Source organism: Leucoraja erinacea, chromosome 30, assembly GCF_028641065.1.
Source record: "Leucoraja erinacea ecotype New England chromosome 30, Leri_hhj_1, whole genome shotgun sequence".
Lineage (NCBI taxonomy): Eukaryota > Metazoa > Chordata > Chondrichthyes > Rajiformes > Rajidae > Leucoraja > Leucoraja erinaceus.
The window spans coordinates 7,435,048-7,453,320 of NC_073406.1; the positions used below are offsets into that span (position 1 = coordinate 7,435,048).

The following is an 18,273-nucleotide window of genomic DNA, read 5'->3' on the forward strand; positions in this document are numbered from 1 at the left end:
TCCTCTTCTTCTTCTTTTTTCTTCCCCCTCCTCTTCTTCCTCCCCTCCTCTTCTTTCCCCCCCCCTCCCTTCTCCCCCTCCTCTTCTTCCCCTCCTCCTCTTCCCCCCCCTCCCTCTTCTTCCCCCTCCTCTCTTCTTCCCCCCCCTCTTCTTCTTCCCCCCCTCCTCTTCTTCTTCCCCCCCTCCTCTTCTTCCCCCCCCTCCTCTTCTTCCCCCCCTCCTCTTCTTCCCCCCCTCCCTCTTCTTCCCCCCCTCCTCTTCTTCCCCCCTCCTCTCCCCCCCCCCTCTTCTTCCCCCCCTCCTCTGCTCTTCTTCCCCCCCCCTCTTCTTCCCCCCCCCTCTTCTTCCCCCCTTCTTCCCCCCCTCTCTTCTTCTCCCCCCCCTCTCCTCTTCCCCCCCTCCTCTTCTTTTCCCCCCCCTCCTCCTCTCTCCCCCCTCCCCTCGCCCCCCCTCCTCTTCTTCCCCCCCTCCTCTTCTCCCCCCTCCTCTTCTTTCTTTCCCCCCTCTTCTTCTTCTTCCCCTCTCTTCTTCTTCCCCCCCTCCTCTTCTTCTTTCCCCCCCCCTTCTTCTCCCCCCCCCTCTTCTTCTTCCCCCCCTCCTCTCTTCTTCCCCCCTCCTCTCTTCCCCCCCTCTTCTTCTTCCCCCCCCTCTCTTTCCCCCCCCTCTTCCCCCCCCTCTTTCTTCCCCCCCCTCTTCCCCCCCCCCCCCCCCCGCCTCTTTCCCCCCCCTCCTTCCCCCCCCCCTCTCCCCCCCCCTCTCCTCCCCCCCCTCTTCCCCCCTCTCCTCTTCTCCCCTCCTCTTCTTCCCCCCTCCTCTTCTCTCCCCCCCTCCTCTTCTCCCCCCTCCTCCTCTCTCTCCCCCCCCTCCTCTTCTCTCCCCCCCTCCTCTTCTCTCCCCCCCCTCCTCTTCTTCCCCCCCCCCTCTCCTCCTTCTTCCCCCCTCCTCTTCTTCCCCCCCCTCCTTCTCCCCCCTCCCTCCCCCCTGGTGGGCTGGACATGGGGGTCTGGAAGAGGGCCCAAACTGGGATGGGAAGAGGATGTGAAGGAGGAATGAAGTGGGATAAATGCCCAAAAAGGCCAAGGATGTAGAACTGAGAAGGAAAATTGAAATAACATGCAACTGGGAACTGGGATTGGCCTTTGGACGTCTCATGTAACAGTCTGGAATCCCTATCCAAAGAAGATTTATTTTCAATAGAGGAGGTGCAATGAAAGTTTGCCAGACTGTTACCTGGGATGAGGATGAGGGTGTGGGTTAAGTTGGGATAAGCAAAGAAGAGAGCGTAAACTGATGGAATCTACATCTCAAGTTCAGAATGAGAGATGACAGGTTGGATTATGTAGTTTAGCAACTTGTGGCAGTGATCATGCTCTCCCTACTCAGCAAATGGTTGGGGAGTTAAACATTTGAAAGTCAATTTTGAACAGCAAATCATTTACCTGTGATATTGTAAGTTAATATATTGAATACCTTTAGTGTACTAGCAGTACACTAAAGATGAAAGCTCAATCAAGGCCATTAAAGCTGTCCAAATTTATTTAGCCTTGCTGGCTCCCAACAGTTTTACATATTTTTAAAATTTATATGTTAAAGAAGAGTTTGTTTAAATCATTGATGTTCATGCTTTCTATTGCAGCCGTTAGTTATTCTTGCTGCCAACCATTAATTGTATAGGAAAGAAATGCGGATGCTGGTTTAAATCGAAGATAGACACAAAATGCTGGAGTAACTCAGCGGGACTGGCAGCATCTCTGGAGCGAAGGAATGGGTGATGTTTTGGGTCGAGACTCTTCAGACTCGGTTTACTTCAGACAAACCATTAATTGTAGTTTTATTTCTTCTGGAAAAAGCTTTTCCAACGTGCTGTAGTGGTATGTGTTGCAGCGGTTGAGTGGCATGCAATTACATTTTTCCTAATTCTAACCAACATAATACCTTGGACATAATTTCAATTAAATATATCAAGATTCACTTGTCTGCTGTAGGAGGCAGGAAATTTATCAGTTCCATTATCTATCTGGACTGAGTTTACTGATGTCAGCTAGTATGTCATTAAGTTGGTTTTGGCTCCTTTGGGTAAGCTAGCAGTTTATTTTACCCCATCCTGATATCTAAACCAGTCTCTTTTTGGAAAATCCTTAAATGTAGATGTGGAAGGCGAACTACATTAAATACATAATAAACTCATCATTGAATATTATGGTGACAGATTCTTAAGCGAAGAGAAACCTCTAGGGTGAGCCACTTGAAAGAGAATTAGCAAAATGTATGTTAATTTCGATATGGCTAATAAGGTAACAGAAAACGAGAACTGGTAGAACCCTAACCTGGTGGATCTTTACTTGCGCAATCAAGTATATGGAATGCAAGATTAAGTCATTCCTCGTGCAATTTTGTCAGTATACTTTGGGTGGTGTAACCATACTGGTATTCTTTCAGAGTATAACATTTATGGTCTTGACATTGCAACTTTATTGATTACATATATAGTTTATTTCCTCAACTCTCATGTTTGACCTTGACAATAACCTTGTCATAACCATAACCAAGGTCGTAACCTTGACCATATTGGACAAATATTGCTGATCACATGACACTTTTTTTTAATTGCCTGAGAATTCCATTTGAATGCTGTTAGAAATGTGAAGGACGGCATGCTTGGACATCATGCCTTTGGCATTCCAGTGAACTTTGTAGAGAAAAAATGGCAGCTAAACTAAATGAGTAGTTATTTAGAGGAATGTCCAATATTTGGCTTTTAATTATGATATGAATAGGAGAAGAGTGAAATGGAGCAAATTTGGATTTTCAGAAAAGTGTTGCCGATGATCCATAAAAATCAAAATAGATTCACTCTGGCTAAGCATTGTCCAAGATCAGGAAAACGATGGAAGGTATTGTTGAAAACGAGCCAAGTTGTAGTTGTTCCATAATAATTGGTTTACTAATGATCATTCGGACTATTTTTCTCTGGGCTTCCACAGTTTTCTACCTGGTTTTGGCGAGGTGACTGACTATCTTAATATAAAGATAGTTAGTGTTTGATCCAATGTGGGGGTGGGAGATTGCAACCTTCACGTGGTCTGCCCTGTTTCGACGAATGCAATCAACCTGGCATGCACAATCAAATAAGTTCAAATAGAACAAGTTGTCCTACAAATTTAGGCTGTGCACGTCATACGCAAGAAGAAGATCCATTGTGGCATCGTGGAGGATAAGAGAAATTGAAGGCGAAGGAAATCAAGGGAAACTGTTCATTTGCTGAAGTAATTCCCAGCACAAAGAAAGGTTTTTTTGCTTGCTCAGATAGCATCAATGATCCTTCTACCAACCTAAGTCAGAAGTGGAGATGCTTCCTGTTGACATGGTGTGCAGTTCCATTCATGGTACTTGGATAATGAAGTAACTAACCCTGCATGCAGCATGATCTTGACCACATTCAGGCATGGGATGATAAGTACCAAGTACCCAGTTGCAGACTGGCTCTAAAAATATTGGTTGCCAGGAGACAAAGGGGGCTTACTTCATCAGGGGCCCACTTGATATCAGGGGCCCAGTTCATCAGGGGCCCACTTGCCATCGGGCAAGCTGACACCCTGGCCAGTCCGCCACTGCAAGTAACCTTCAGACTGCATGAGTGCCAGACAACGATCATCTGCAGCAAGAGTATCTAATTACAGGTGTACAACCTTTTATCCGAAAGCCTTGGGACCAGACACTTTTCGTAATTCAGAATTTTTCGGCTTTCGGAATGGAAGATTTTTAGCGTAGATTTTAACGGCTGGCTCAGTGGTAGAGTGCTCGGCTCGTATCCGCAAGGTCGCGAGTTTGCGCCTCGATCCCGGCAGTTACTCGATCGCGAGTTTGAGTCTTCAATGTAGATTTTTCTTCCAGAATAGGAGAGAATAGGGAGGGTTAGGCTGGGATCATTCTCTGCGAGATGATCTTAGTGCGGGAGACAAGTGTAGGAGAGGTGTACTGACTGTGTGGGCAGAACTTTGAAAGTGATTGCCCACCATTCTCAAAAGCCGCTGTGTCTCCCTGTCCCTCCAACTCCAGAGGAATCCGCTCCCCAATGGGCCGCTACGGCGACAAGTGGCAGTTCGTCCACAGCCCGAGCTGCGCCCCCCTCATCCGCAACCCGGGTTCCTCTGGAGTTGGAGCGGGGCTGGGCTAGAGTTGTTGCTGGCTGTGAGTCTCTGGGATCTCCGTGCTTGCAGTGGGCCTGGGGGTCAGTGTCCCGATGAGGGGACGCAGCTCGGGCTGTGGGCGAACTGCCACTTGTCGCTGTAGCGGCGCATCGGGGAGCGGCTTCTGGTGGTCCTGACGTCTGTCAGCTCCTGTCCAGGGGGACGGCCGGAGACGTCAGGACCAACAGGAACCCGCTCCCCGATTCGCCGCTACAGCGACAAGTGGTAGTTCGCCCACAGCCCGAGCTGCGCCCCCTCATCCGCAACCCGGGTTCCTCTGGAGTTGGAGCGGGGCTGGGCTAGAGTTGCTGCTGGCTGTGAGTCTCTGGGATCTCCGTGCTTGCAGTCGATGTCCCGTTGGTCCTGACGTCTCCGGTCACCCCCCTGGAATGGAGTTCCCAGTACCGCCCTTGCCCCCTCCCTCTGCAACTGCAAACAACCCCACAGTTCCCAGTCTCAGCTCCTGTCCAGGGGGGTGGCCGGAGACGTCACAGCCCGAGCCATCAGCTTCTGTCCCTACGGGGACAGCGGAGAGCGTGTTCCTCTGGAATTGGAACGGGGCTGGGCTGCTGCTGGCTGTGGGTCTCTGGGATCTCCGTGCTTGCAGTGGGCCTGGGGGTCGGTGTCCCGTTGGTCCTGACGTCTCCGGTGACTGGCACTGGCTCCAACATGAAGACAGTGCAAAGCCCCCGCGCCGGTGCAATGCGCGGGGAGCTGGAGAGGGGAGGGATGGGGTCACACACATGGCCGGGAAGCAGAGGGGTGTAGGTGGGGTGAAACTGAAGGGAGCGACAATTTGCTGCTGCCTGCCCGCTGAGTTAAAAAGTTCCCACGCAAGACTCACGATACACTGTGTATCGTGAGTCTACCGTGGGAACTTTTTAACTCAGCGGGCAGGCAGCAGCAGATTGTCAATTATTAACCCTCCCGCGCAATATACCCTCACCTTCTCTTTTATGAATGGGGATTTAGTTCCCCTTTCTTCGAGGACCGACTGGAGGTTCCGCTGTCACCTCTGCGGGCCGCCCTCGGTGAACGTTTTCAAGGACCTTTCTTCAAGGACTGAATAAATGTCGCTATTCGGAGGTTTTCGTTATTTGGATCTTCGGATAAAAGGTTGTGCACCTGTATCTCTCTTGATATTTGGAAGGAGTGCCATTAACGTCAACATCATTGACCAGAGGCTCAATTGGATTATGTATCTAGTGTCTATAACAACAAAGCTGGATATGCTGCAGCCAATTATACACTAAGGTATGTTAGGAATGTGATGGAATGCTCTTGAACTTCCTGGGTGAGTGTTACTCCATTGACACTGAAAAGGTTTACCATCCAGTAACACTGAAAAGGTTTACCATCAAGGGGAAAACAACTAGTCTAATTGGATACTGTTCACCACCTAAACACTTAAGGGCCTGTCCCACTTGCCGATTTTTTTCGGCGTCTGCCACAATCATTGACTAACCTATCAGGTCACCGAAAAATTTGTGGCGTGACGCGGCGTGATGACATATTGATGCGCGGTGTTTTTTCACGTGTCGCAACATTTTTTTTGTCGCTGCTGGATTTTGAAATGTTCAAAATCTTTTGGCTACACTGATATGACACTGGCAGTCGCCAAAAAATCGCCAAGTGGGACAGGCCCTTTTCTGTTGTGCTGAACTTTGTAGATAGAGTTTGGTGAAACATTTTAAAATTTTGTGTAAAAATATTGGTTGAGATAATTGTCAGTAGAGATTTCAGATTGGAAATAAAAAACTGGTCCCTGGTGAAACCTAACATTAGAATATTAGCCAAACAGTAGAAATCGGACAGTTCAGGGGACATGGGTATTGGAAATTATAAAAACTCCAGGGGAAAAAAAGAAACTAATTAAGAACAATGGTGGCTGATGAAGTCAGCTTGAAAATCTTAGTACTTTTGTGTCTGGTTTCCAGTGCTACCAGCTCATGTAGGGCTTTGGTCTTGGGAGCATTAGGGTAAATTTGATATTTTCTCCAGCAGCTGTTCTTTATTTTAACTAGTTTGGCAAGTACAGAGAGGCTTTGGTATTATTAGTCAATCTTGATCCTGGGCTTACCCAGTGTTGGGAGATTATCTGGTTATTACCGTAATGATAATTGTAGAAAATTGTTGTGTGGAAATTTTCTGTTGTGTTTACCACAAATTAAGTGACTACGCTTCAAATGTACTTAATTATTTTCAAAGTATTTTAGAAATATCTAATGTCATGAAAGATGATGTAGCAATGCAGCCGTTCTCTTTACTTTCACTTGCATCTGTTTTCTTTCACTAATTCTGGTTCTGAGAATATATGTAGGGCCTTTTGTAGAGATCTGCCACCTTTGCCAATAGCTGCTTTCTCAGAACCCCATAATTGGAGTGGAAACAAATTGCCTTTGCCTGAAGGGACTTTCTTGGAAGAAACAATGCAATGTATTGTCAGCCACTGTATAATTGTACTTCAGATTGGATGATATCTGATTTTTGGGCTTTAGTAACAGAAAGTAGGATAATTATTTTCCCTTTATTTCAAATAACATTTTATTTTTAGAACTTCAAATTTTCTCTATTCTTTTCACTCCAAACTGGTGGAGTATGATTCCATTGATACCAACCTGATACCAACCTGATCTCCCGGTGGCTCAGCACTTCAACTCCCCCTCCCATTCCGAATCCGACCTTTCTGTCTCCTCCATGGCCAGAGTGAGACCCACTGTAAATTGGAGGAGCAGCACCTCATATTTCGCTTGAATAGTTTACACCCCAGCGGTATGAACATTTAACTTCGCCAATTTCAGGTAGTCCTTACTTTCTCCCTCCTTCCCCTCCCATTCCCAGCTCTCCCACAGCCTACTGTCTCCTCCTCTTCCTTTCTTCCCGCCCCCCACCCCCACATCAGTTTGAAGAAGGGCCTTGATCCGAAACGTTGCCTATTTCCTTCGCTCCATCACCCGCACCATCACCCTGCTGCCTCACCCGCTGAGTTTCTCCAGCATTTTTGTCTACATTCCATTAGTTTTGGTCATTCTCTCTTAAGGGAAAATGGTCATCTTCATCCTTGAGGCCATTTATTCAAACCTGATTCTGCTTGCATCGATACTTCAATTTGTATGTTTCCAGCATGAGTCAGTGTATTTTGACTAACAGTGGGAATCCTATTTTTTACAATTTATTTTGTTCTCATGCGTACTGTAACCCTCTGGGTTGATCTGGCTTAGATCTTGGATCAGCTGTCAAAGGTGTGAATCTCTGGTCTGCATGGTGCAATGTTACCCTCAACAGTAACAATACTCATCAGGCAACTGGTCAGTGGGATTTGGAGAATGAATTCAACAGAACTGACAAGAACTTTTGGCAAAATGTCCCCGACCTCTCCACTTAGATCATATAAAGGACTTGCCTTGGATAAGGATAAGGTTGTTTTGGTCAGAAAACATTACTGTTTAATAACAAAATGTTAATTTCAAACTGTGCAGAGCAGGTTAATGCTTCATGTAAAATTGCTCTATTCTCTTGGGCGGCACAGTGGCGCAATGGTTTTCTCATGTGTTTCCTCTTGGTGCTCCTGTTTCCTCCCACACTCCAAAGATGTACAGGTATGTAGGCTAATTGGCTTTGGTAAATTGTAATTTTTTCCCTATGTGTAGGTAGGTTAGTGTATGGCGTTATCGATGGTTGGCACAGACTCAGTGGGCCGAAGGGCCTGTTTCTGCACAGTATCTCTAAAGTTAAAAGTCTTGCCACACCTGAACTCTCACCTCATGATGGACCTTTAATATTGCCCTTTATATTTTACAAACAGCCAAGGAAATGAGTAGTATAGTTGCTGCCTTGCAACTCTGGGTCCTGGGTTCAATCTTGATCTCAAGTGCTGTCTGTGGTGTTTGCATATGTTCCCCATAGCTCGTACATTTCCTATTAGTGTTTGAGTTGCCTCCTACATTCACAAGATGTGTGGATAGTTTGACTGACTGTTATAAAAATATGATACTTATGGGTCAAATGGCCTACTATCTTGTTTTGTTGTTAGCCTATTGCCCCTTTATGGTTCAAACAACGCCTAAGATGGTTAATTAATATACATGGTTAATTGCACAAATTAATCCTTTTCCTTGCACAAGATATACTAGCATGCATTCATGGTATAAAAAGATGTGTTCTAATTAATTATTTTAAGTAATAGGAATGATGGACCTATTTTTTGACCAATTAGCTGATTTATTTACAAACTTAATTTTCATGTTCAAAACTATCTCTGAAAATAGTTTTACTTCACCTCTCCAAGTATTTCCATATTTGGCTTGCCTATTTTATTCAGAAAGGATACTTAGTAGACTTTTTATAGTAAAATATATAAAAGAAAATTGCTGTTATGGCTGGTTTCATATTGCTATTTGTGAGACATCTGCAGGTTCTTGGTGTAATGAAAATGTTTAAGCAATTGCAGTGCTTCATATTTGATAGCTCAGCAGCAATTCTGTAAGGACAAGGGAAACACCCAGATTTGATTATTCTTCAGTTTTGAAATGGTTGGTTTTCGCCGAGTCATTGACAACATTCCTGGCCTTGTTAACAATGCATAGAGAGAAAATTACCTGGGATACCTTCTTCTGAAAGCCAGTGATCTCTTTTTAGATATTGACCTGGACATTGTCTGAAAGCTTGACCAGACTTGCTAGGGATTCTCTAGCCTTGTATACCGTGCTCTCTGGCTAAATTCACAAGGGTAGCCACTAATGTAGAACTGCTAGGATGTGTATCGAAAAGTCAAACGGGACCTAATATACTTTTTGAGAGATCAGCTGCTTTTCTGTACAAGTTTTTCATCTCAACTTCTTGAGAAATTCCAGAACTGGAGGATTTCCTTACTGAATTAGATGAAGTTTGTGCAGAGCAGAAACATCAGCATGGACCTGTTGAGCCAAATAGCATGTTGTGCTGTTCATACATGTATGGAGCAGATGCACAGTTTATCAATGGTTCATGCAGGCATACTTTGCATCTGATGCAATGTACATAATTTGTCAGACACTAAGGTTTTTCTGTAATATTTATTACAGATTTATTTGGTGTTCATTCCAATTATTTATTTCTCTTGGCTGAAGTTTAAGTTGCCTGATTTGAAATTCATTACCTTAATCCACTATGTTTTCTGTACATCTGTTGAAATAAAGTATATATCTAGTTTTCTTTACTCTGGTAGCGATTTGGCTTGGGGTTTATGAAAACATACAAGCATTAGAAGTTGAAAGTTGGTTCATATGCTCACTGTTTTTTCTCTGTGGACCTGCATTAATCTTCTGCTTTCAATAAAATATTATGAGCCAAATGACGTTACCATGTGATCACTAGAGGTAGAATATTTAGTAGGCTTGATGTTTTCTCTGCTGAACAAAAACCTGAGATAACAGTTTTAATACAAGGTCAAAGACCTAAAATATTAACTCTAGTTTTCTCTCTGTGTGTTGCCTGACCTGTTTGAGAATTTACAGGATGCACTTGAAATTTCTAATTTCAATCAATGTGCACAATTCCATGGGGAAAATATGAATAGTATTGAGAAGAAAAATAGAAAGCTATGCCATTTAACTTTTTTTTCCAGGAGTATTTCTTGAATAGATAATTTTTGGCACGGTGCACAAGGAAACCAAATATAAATTTGTATTCCTGATTGGTAAGAATGGCTAGATAGCAGTGTGGACATTAGATGCAATTGGGTTTGGGCAAAGAAGTTTGCTGTTGAATTGCTTGCTTTGCTTTCTGTTTTGACTCTGATGTGATCAAAAGCCAATTGGGATAAAGTAGCAACATTTAATATGTTTGTAAACATTAAATCAATTTTTAGTATCCAAACCTTGTGGGTATTGCACCTATAATAAAGCTGAAACATGAACTGTTTATTTTGAAATGTTGTTTTGGGTAAAGAAATTGCAACACATTTTTAAGGCCACATGGTTTGTTGTGTAGTATGTTTGTTTTAATTTTGAAAACTAAGCATTTAAACTTTTCGTAACTATGCGTAAAATCTTTAGAATATTTTACGATAGGTTGTAAACACTGAATTAAAGCTGGATCAAGTTATTTTAGTTTACCATGGTGGAGAAAGCATCCATACAAAGACATTCTGAAGATTCCCAGGTGCTGATGATAAATCCAAATATTTTCACCCTTTAAAATCTAAGCTAGTTTATGTAGTTCTTCCAGAAAGATTTCACCATGAATTGGATAGTATTATTGAATCAACATAAATTTTGGATGTTTTCTTTTAAGCATTCGACATTTTAAAAGTGCAATACCTCTGTTTTTGCTGAAGAGATACTGTGCTCATTCTTGGAAATTTATTTTCTGATTTTGTTAACCATAATACTATTTGTTTTGTTTTCTAAAGTGTACAGCTTGTCTTGAAGCTTTCAGATTTGGAATGATAGTTCAGTGGTGAAGTAGATAATTTTTCAATAAAGGCAACAAAAAGAGCAAGGTTCTCAAATAGGAGTTGATCAAACAATAGATATTTGGAATGATAAAATGTAAAGAAATTGAACAAGATGTAACTAAAATAAATTATCATGGGAAGGCTATGTCGGCAGCAGTGATTTGAATATCTTGATAATGGAATCCTCCTCAAATGTTCAATAGAAACTGAAAATAAATAGGGACAGTCAATACGGATTCCAAACGCGAGTGTGACCATATTTTGCAGAATTATTTTGGGACAGTAATTCAAATAAATATAATCCAGTAGATGCAATACTGATTTAAAAAAAAACCGTGACCATGTCATATATGACCCTCATGTAAGTTAAAATGTATATATATTTATAAGATAGGCAGGTGAAGGTTGTACCTATTAACTAATGGTGCAAAGAATCGGAGACAGATTTAAATTTTGAGTAAAAGATATGTTGAGCAACTGTTCATGTAGCTCACAGTGATGTCCTGAAACATGCCAGTGAGAAGGTAGGTACACAAAAAAGCTGGAGAAACTCAGCGGGCGCAGCAGCATCTATGGAGCGAAGGAAATAGGCAACTTTTGGGGCGAAACCCTTCTTCAGAAGAAGGGTCTGAAGAAGGGTTTCGGCCCGAAACGTTGCCTATTTCCTTCGCTCCATAGATGCTGCTGCACCCGCTGAGTTTCTCCAGCTTTTTTGTGTACCTTCGATTTTCCAGCATCTGTGGTTCCTTCTTAAAAACAGTGAGAAGGTAGAAATGGATTGTGTAATTTATTTTATTTCAGAGGATATTGAATGGCTACATGAAAATGTAAGCACTCAAAGCTGAGAGATGGCAAACAGGAATGGAATGACTGGATTTCTCTACAGCGCTGGCTGTAGGTATTGAGCCAAATGCCTATTGCTTGTGCCCATGTGATTCTATGACTAACAGAGTTCAAAACAAAATTTCGTAGGGGTTGAACACATTTTCTGAGGATTATTGGTTGGGTATACTGTACATTTATATGAGGAAACATTGCTCATGAGTTGGAAATGTCTATATTCACAGATGACACCAGATTGGGGAGTACAATTTGTATCGAAGTTCTGGAATTAAAGGAAAGTATTGTTAAATTTGTATGTGATAAATTTGCTTCAACTCAAGTGAGATATTGAACATATGATTGAAAGAAAAATACTTGGAGCATCAATGTCCAATAGATGGAAGATCAGCTTTAATCAGGTGCTACACATGAGGCTGTTATGGAAGATGAGAGCCCATGGTATCAAAGGACAGATACTACATGGATAGCAGGTTGGCTGGATGGCAGAAGAATGGCAATAAAGGGGGCTTTTTCAGATTGGCTGCCAGTGACTGGTGGCCGCTACTCTTCACGTTGCATATTAATAATTTGGATGAGGGGATTGAAGACCTTGTGGCCAAGTTTTCACATGATATGCAAATAGGTGGAGGGGCAGGTAGTGTAGAGAAAGCAGGGAGCAGAAGGACTTGGACAGGTTGGGAGAGTGGTTAGCGAAGTGGCAAATGGAATATCGTGTAGCAAAGTGTGGAGTCATGCATTTTGGTAGTAGGAATAAAGGTGTCGACTATTTTTAAATGGGGAGAAAATTCAGAAATCGGAGGTGTAAAGGGAATTGGGAGTACTGGTGCAGGATTCCCAAAAAGTTAATTTGCAAGTTGAATCAGTAGTAAGGAAGGCAAATGCAATGCTAGCGTTTATTCCAAGAGGGAAAGAATACTAAATCAAACTTTTCACTTTAAAACTTGTCCTGCCTGTTACATTGATACCAAATGACAGAAAACCCTGTGCAATGAGAGGTGTGTTACATTGTTGTAAGGAGAGAGTGAGGGAGGGGAGACAGGACTCCCAGTGCAATGAGAGATTTGTTATATTGTTGTAAGGAGAGGGAGTAGGGGAGGGGAGGAGATGAAATGTTATTTAAACATTGTGTTTAGTGGGGGAGTGCCATAGGGAGAGGTGAGGAATAGGGGAGCAGGGAGATAGTGGAGGCCAATTCTCTGTATGCTTTCAAAAGAGAGTTGGATAGAGCTCTTAAAGATAGCGGAGTCAGGGGATATGGTGAAAAGGCAGGAACGGGGTACTGAGTGTGGATGATTAGCCATGAGCACAGTGAATAGTGGTGCTGGCTCGAAGGGCCGAATGACCTACTCCTGCACCTATTGTCTAAGTACAACTTCATCGCCGACATCGTGGAGAAATCGGGGTAGGCAGTGGTTTACATCGAGATCCTGGGGATGTGAGGAGAGAGTCGGGGGATTGAGTGAGAGGAAGAGGTAGTGGGGGAGGTGAGGAGGAAGAGAAGGGGGGAGGAGGGGGGGGGAATAGAGAGAGGGAGTGGGGAGGTAGGGCGTGGGGGATAGTGGGAGAAGGGGCAGTGGGGGGTGAGGAGGGAGAGTGGGGAAGAGGGGGGTAGAGAGAGGAGTGGGGGAGGTAGGGCGTGGGGGATAGTGGGAGAGGGGGCAGTGGGGGAGGCGAGGAGGTGGGATAGGGGGAAGTGAGGAGAGGGGTAAAAGGAGAGAAGGGTACGGAGGGGAGGGGGTTATGTAGGGAGGGAGTGACTGAGGGTAGGGGAAAGGAGAGCGGGTGAGGAAGGAGAGAAGGAGAGGAGAAAGCTGAGGGAGGGTGAAGAGAGGGAGGGGGTGTTGGGGGATGCGGGAATGGAGGAGGATAAGGGTAGGAAGAGGGATGGTGAGATAATAGGGTAGGGGGGAGAGGAAGTGAGGGGGTGAAGGGAGGAAGCAAAGGAGGGTGGGGAGAGGGCGGATAATGGAAGAGGGGAATAGAGGACTGATGAGGGAGAGTGAGATGCATTCACATTGATCTTATATTTTACTAGTTATTGCCATTTTAAACTTTCAAAATGTCTGCTGCGCCTGCGTGAGTGGTGGAATATTGTGTTGGGGGATTGGGACCCAACGGGTCCGCACTTGGTCTAGATTTTCCATAAAACTGTGAGTGGTGTGCAATAATTTGAAGAGATTTGTGTGAGACCAGCTGATGATGAATTATTTCTGGTCCCTTTTCGTTAAATTTAGCTGGGTCTGAATGTATAAAATAACAATTGGTCTTTAAGATGTAAGGCCCCTATATATACGCAAACCTGAGCACACTCAAGTGCAACACTCTGACTTGTATGAACAAGCAGTGAAGGACTGCTGTAATTTTGCATTACATCAGTGATATTCACCAGAAAATAAAAGTCAGATATAGAAAATATAAACTTCACACTGTTATTATGTGCAAAGTAGCAGCACAGTGACGTAGAGCTGTCTTACAGCGCCAGAGACTGACTGTATGGAGTTTGTATGTTCTTCCTGTGGCTGTGTGGCTTTTCTCAGCGTGCTGTGGTTTCCTCCTACACTCCAAAGATGTACAGGTTTTTAGGTTAATTGGCTTCTGTAAAATAGTAAATTGTTCCTCCTGTGTAGGATAGTGTTAATGGGGTGCATCGTTAAAGTCTCAGGTAAAGGGAATTTAATGTAGTCTGTTGTACACTTGCTCTGAGAAAACATGATAAATCAATGCACTGAATGTTTTACCCGGGACTGACCTATGATATCCTTTACCTGAAGTGTGTTATGGGATCTTTGAGTGGATAGTATTTTGCAGTCATGAACAGAAAACGCTCCAATTTTTTTTTTGAGTGCAAATGTTAAAATAAAATAATTAAGATAATATAAATTCTGGGAATCTCGTATTATTGTTGTCTGTAAATACAGTATTTTGGGGAAAGCAATTTATTCTGCTAATTTGGTAGCAGAAAGTTACTGAAAATAACACACTATTGTCCAAAATGTGATCACGTATAAATTTGAAAGAGGTGTAATTTTAAATGACCAAGACTAAAGCAATTCCAAAGATGTTGAAATCTTTGGGTAAGAGGAATAGGGTAATGGATGACGAGTTTGACTTCTGGTGACATAATAAACCACAAGAGCTTTGAATTTGCTGACAACTACTTATTGTTCTTTATAATATATGGTCTGCTGTGAAGATTTTTTCCCCTCATTTTAACCATGATAGAGTGGAAATGCTGAACATAGAGGTGCAGCAATTTAGAGGAAAAGGTACTCATTTGTCATGAGATGCTTAAGACTTGCATATTTTTCATGGTGTTGTAATGTAGGAACAATTTTATCATGTTGCCAGGAAATATTCTGCACATGGTAATCAATATCTTGGAATGGATTACAAGATGGTAATTTAATGGAGGGATTCAATAATTGTTTGTAATGTAATCTGAACCATGAGATTAAATTGCTACATCAAACTGCGCTTAATGGCACAGGTGGTAAAACCATCATATACTTCAACCATATGGGCTGGAGGTCCCTGGTTTAATTCATAGCCTCACTGAGTTTGCTGATGTCAGCTGTAGTATAACGTGGTGCTGAAATCGGTTTCTGAGCCCTGACCTTCGGGCTGTGAAATCTGCAATTATTTCTGATTCTGGCTCTTTTGCATTGAATCGTGCTAATGAGCATATGTGGAGAATGGTGGGGATGAATTTGGGCTGACTGTGCTAACTGTAGTTGGATCGTGCTAATATTTATCATCCAGACTTGGGTATGAAAAATGGCCTTTTGATCTTGTATCAATGGGACTATGTCCCAGAAATAAGATAATAAGTTATAAAGGGAAGATAAATCATTTCTATATTCAATTGGGAGAACTTTTCAATGCCCTTAAACATTATAATATTTACCAAGTATTTTGATATTGTATACATGGTAATATGGGGCAGCTTCATAATGTGTTACAAGCATTCCAATGAGGGATCAAGTTTACAGTAATGCCATTAACATCATGGGTTGTATTTTAATTGATTAATTGATTACTGGCAAACTTGAAAACACACATGGTTTAGAATGCAATGCCAAATTAATGGACTGATGTTCAGATGTGCAGAATGCCACTGGAGTTCTGTTAGTGATGGTAAATCTGAAGTAAGCAGTAATTCTAAAATACTAGTATTCTTGAGGAGAGTGTTGCCGATGTTGCTATAATCACTGGGGACTAATTTATTACCAACTGCTTTTGAACAGAATTTTAAATAAGCTTTTAATTTCTCTAAAGACAACAGATTACACAACCTCTAAGTTAAATGCCGATTATAATATTGGGAATTAAGAAAGCCAACAATTTCCATTCGTTTTGTTCCTTTGATTTATCAAAAATGTCCCAAAATATTTTGCAGAAGTTATCAAATCAAACCATAATGCAAAACACCATATTCAAGTTCCAGTTTATTTTCATATGCACAAATACAGTGAGGCAAAGGGACAATGAAAAAGCTTGCTTTCAGCAGAATTGCAGGCACATAGACTCGGACAAGAACACAAAAGAGAATTGCACGTAAATATACAAATTATATATAAATTGTACATATTCTGCACACACAATTTGAAAGGAGAGGAAACTGGAAAAAAAATCAAGTCCATAGTAGTGCAAGAGGCGAGAATTTGGGCCAGAAATTACACTTGGTCGATTCTTGGCTGAAGGGATTGACGTATGAAGATAAGTTAATCGAGGTGCCCATATCTGGAATGGAGAAGATTGTGAGGTGATCTTATTGAAACACAAATCTCCATGGAGGATTGAGAAGTTTGATGCTGAGAGATGTTTTCTCTGGTGTGGATATCTAGAACTGGCGGCCTCAGCTTCAGTAAAGGGTGTTGACCATTTCAGGCGGTGATGGGAAGTATTTGTTGTATCAGACTTGTGAATCTTTGGAATTCTGTACCCCAGAAAGCAGTACAGTCAGTGTCATTGAATATATTCAAGATGGTGACTGATAGATATTTAAACGGAAAGGTAGTCCAGGATGGTGGGAGAAAACAGGAATGCCATTTTGAGGCTAAGATTGGATCAGCCGTAAAGTGATTCAAGACGGAGCAGATTCACAGGAGGATTAGCCAACTCCTGCGCTGGTTTCTTGTGTGACATTAACACCAAGCTTCTTGATTGACTGATAATTGGTGTTATTTTGCTTAATTTCAGATGATCATGGAAACAGCAATGGCAGTCATGTGAAAATATTCTTGCCCAAGAAACTACTCGAATGTTTACCGAAATGTTCTGCTTTACCAAAGGAAAGACACCGCTGGAACACAAATGAGGTAAAGTGTATGTTCCCACTGATTCCACTAGATTGTAAGTGGTCTTCTAAGTTTCACATGGTGTCTGGTTAGCTGGAGGTTTTGTATTGGGTTCTATAATTATTTCCTGCTGTTGGAATGGGTGGCAGTTGAAAAGGAAGATAGCCAGTTCTCACTTTAAATTAAAAAAAATAAATAATTGGAGATATGGATTTGAACAGGGAAGTTTTGCTGGTTTTCATCTCCTGAGGACCAACACAATGCTTCCTTCTGGTATCTTAAATAATCAAGGTTTGCACATGTATGCCTAAAATTAAAACTGGAATTGGGTAATTTGTTGTACAATAGGAATTCAATCTTTCATTGTGCATTCTAAAGTATTCAAGAGTGCTCCTGTGTGATGAATAAGTGGTCGTTCACTCTTAACCACTCACCTATCTGTTGGAACTGTGCAGTGATGATTGTTTTGATTCTGGTTTCCGATAATATGCTCCAATGTTGATGTGTGTTCAAATTGTGATTTTTATATTGATTATTACAGTTGCCTTAATGGCTTCATAAGAGATGTTTCATGAGCACATTGCCCAATTCCTTACATCAAGGAATGACGTGATGACAATTCAATCTTAGGTATTCTGGGGCTGACTCTTAAACTAACTACTTCACTAATCTACCTACTGGTTTAATATATGCAATGAAACATTCCAGTGGAATATTTGCATTTGATAAGTGGCAAGTAATAACTTCATAGGATAATCTTGTTTTATTGATGTGTTAATGCATTTATGGTAGAGAATGTGGAACATATAGCTGAACTTCCAATTTTGATTGTAGTAATTAATGGTGATAAAGTTCATTCTGTTTTTGTAAGAAGGTTGTCAAATTAAAGTAGTGGTTACATTTGCTACAATCTGTTACGAAGATTACTATTTTTTTGATTTATAAAAATTATAAATTTATCTGTTCCTGATTTGTTAGTGTGCTGGTGGTGTTAGAAAAGCTGTGAGTTGTCTTCCTTTTAAAAAAAAAGTAACATATAGTATGCATTGGGATAGCTGATTGCCCAGGCTGTTCCCGGGATACTCAATGGTCCCGTTCCTGAGATCTGTTCAAAAACCGATTTCTCATCAGAAATGTGTTCTTTATCAACACAACCAAGTTGTGTTGCCCTGCAAACGCCTGCTATGATTTCATTTTATTGAATATCAGCCCAACATTACCCATATTTCAGCTATTGGAATTTATTAATTCATGAATATCATAAAACAACTATTGTTATTAGCTTAAAGAGTGCTTTGGAAAAAAAGGATGGGAAAATTTGTGTAAAGTTAAATTTCCTTTAGTCATAACTCAGGGAGCCCCTGTTATTAATACATATATTCAAAGGTTGATATTTGAAATTGTACCTGACTAGTGAAAGCAATTGTAGCTTGTATTGGTGGTGGTTGTGACAGACATTTAATCAATAGTATAAATATATCTGAATAAAATTTAGCAAAATTAATGT

At 41.9% G+C, this 18,273-nt stretch overlaps 1 protein-coding gene across 6 annotated transcripts in view; it reads left to right on the top strand.

Moving 5' to 3' along the window:
• camta1a (calmodulin binding transcription activator 1a) overlaps window positions 1-18,273 on the top strand; it is an 810,948-nt gene that overhangs the window by 6,118 nt on the left and 786,557 nt on the right. For all 6 annotated transcript variants that reach the window (XM_055659354.1, XM_055659356.1, XM_055659355.1 and 3 more), the window contains exon 2: window positions 16,669-16,787. In XM_055659354.1, the coding sequence (XP_055515329.1) occupies window positions 16,669-16,787 (119 nt within the window). The remainder of the gene's footprint in view (window positions 1-16,668; window positions 16,788-18,273) is intronic.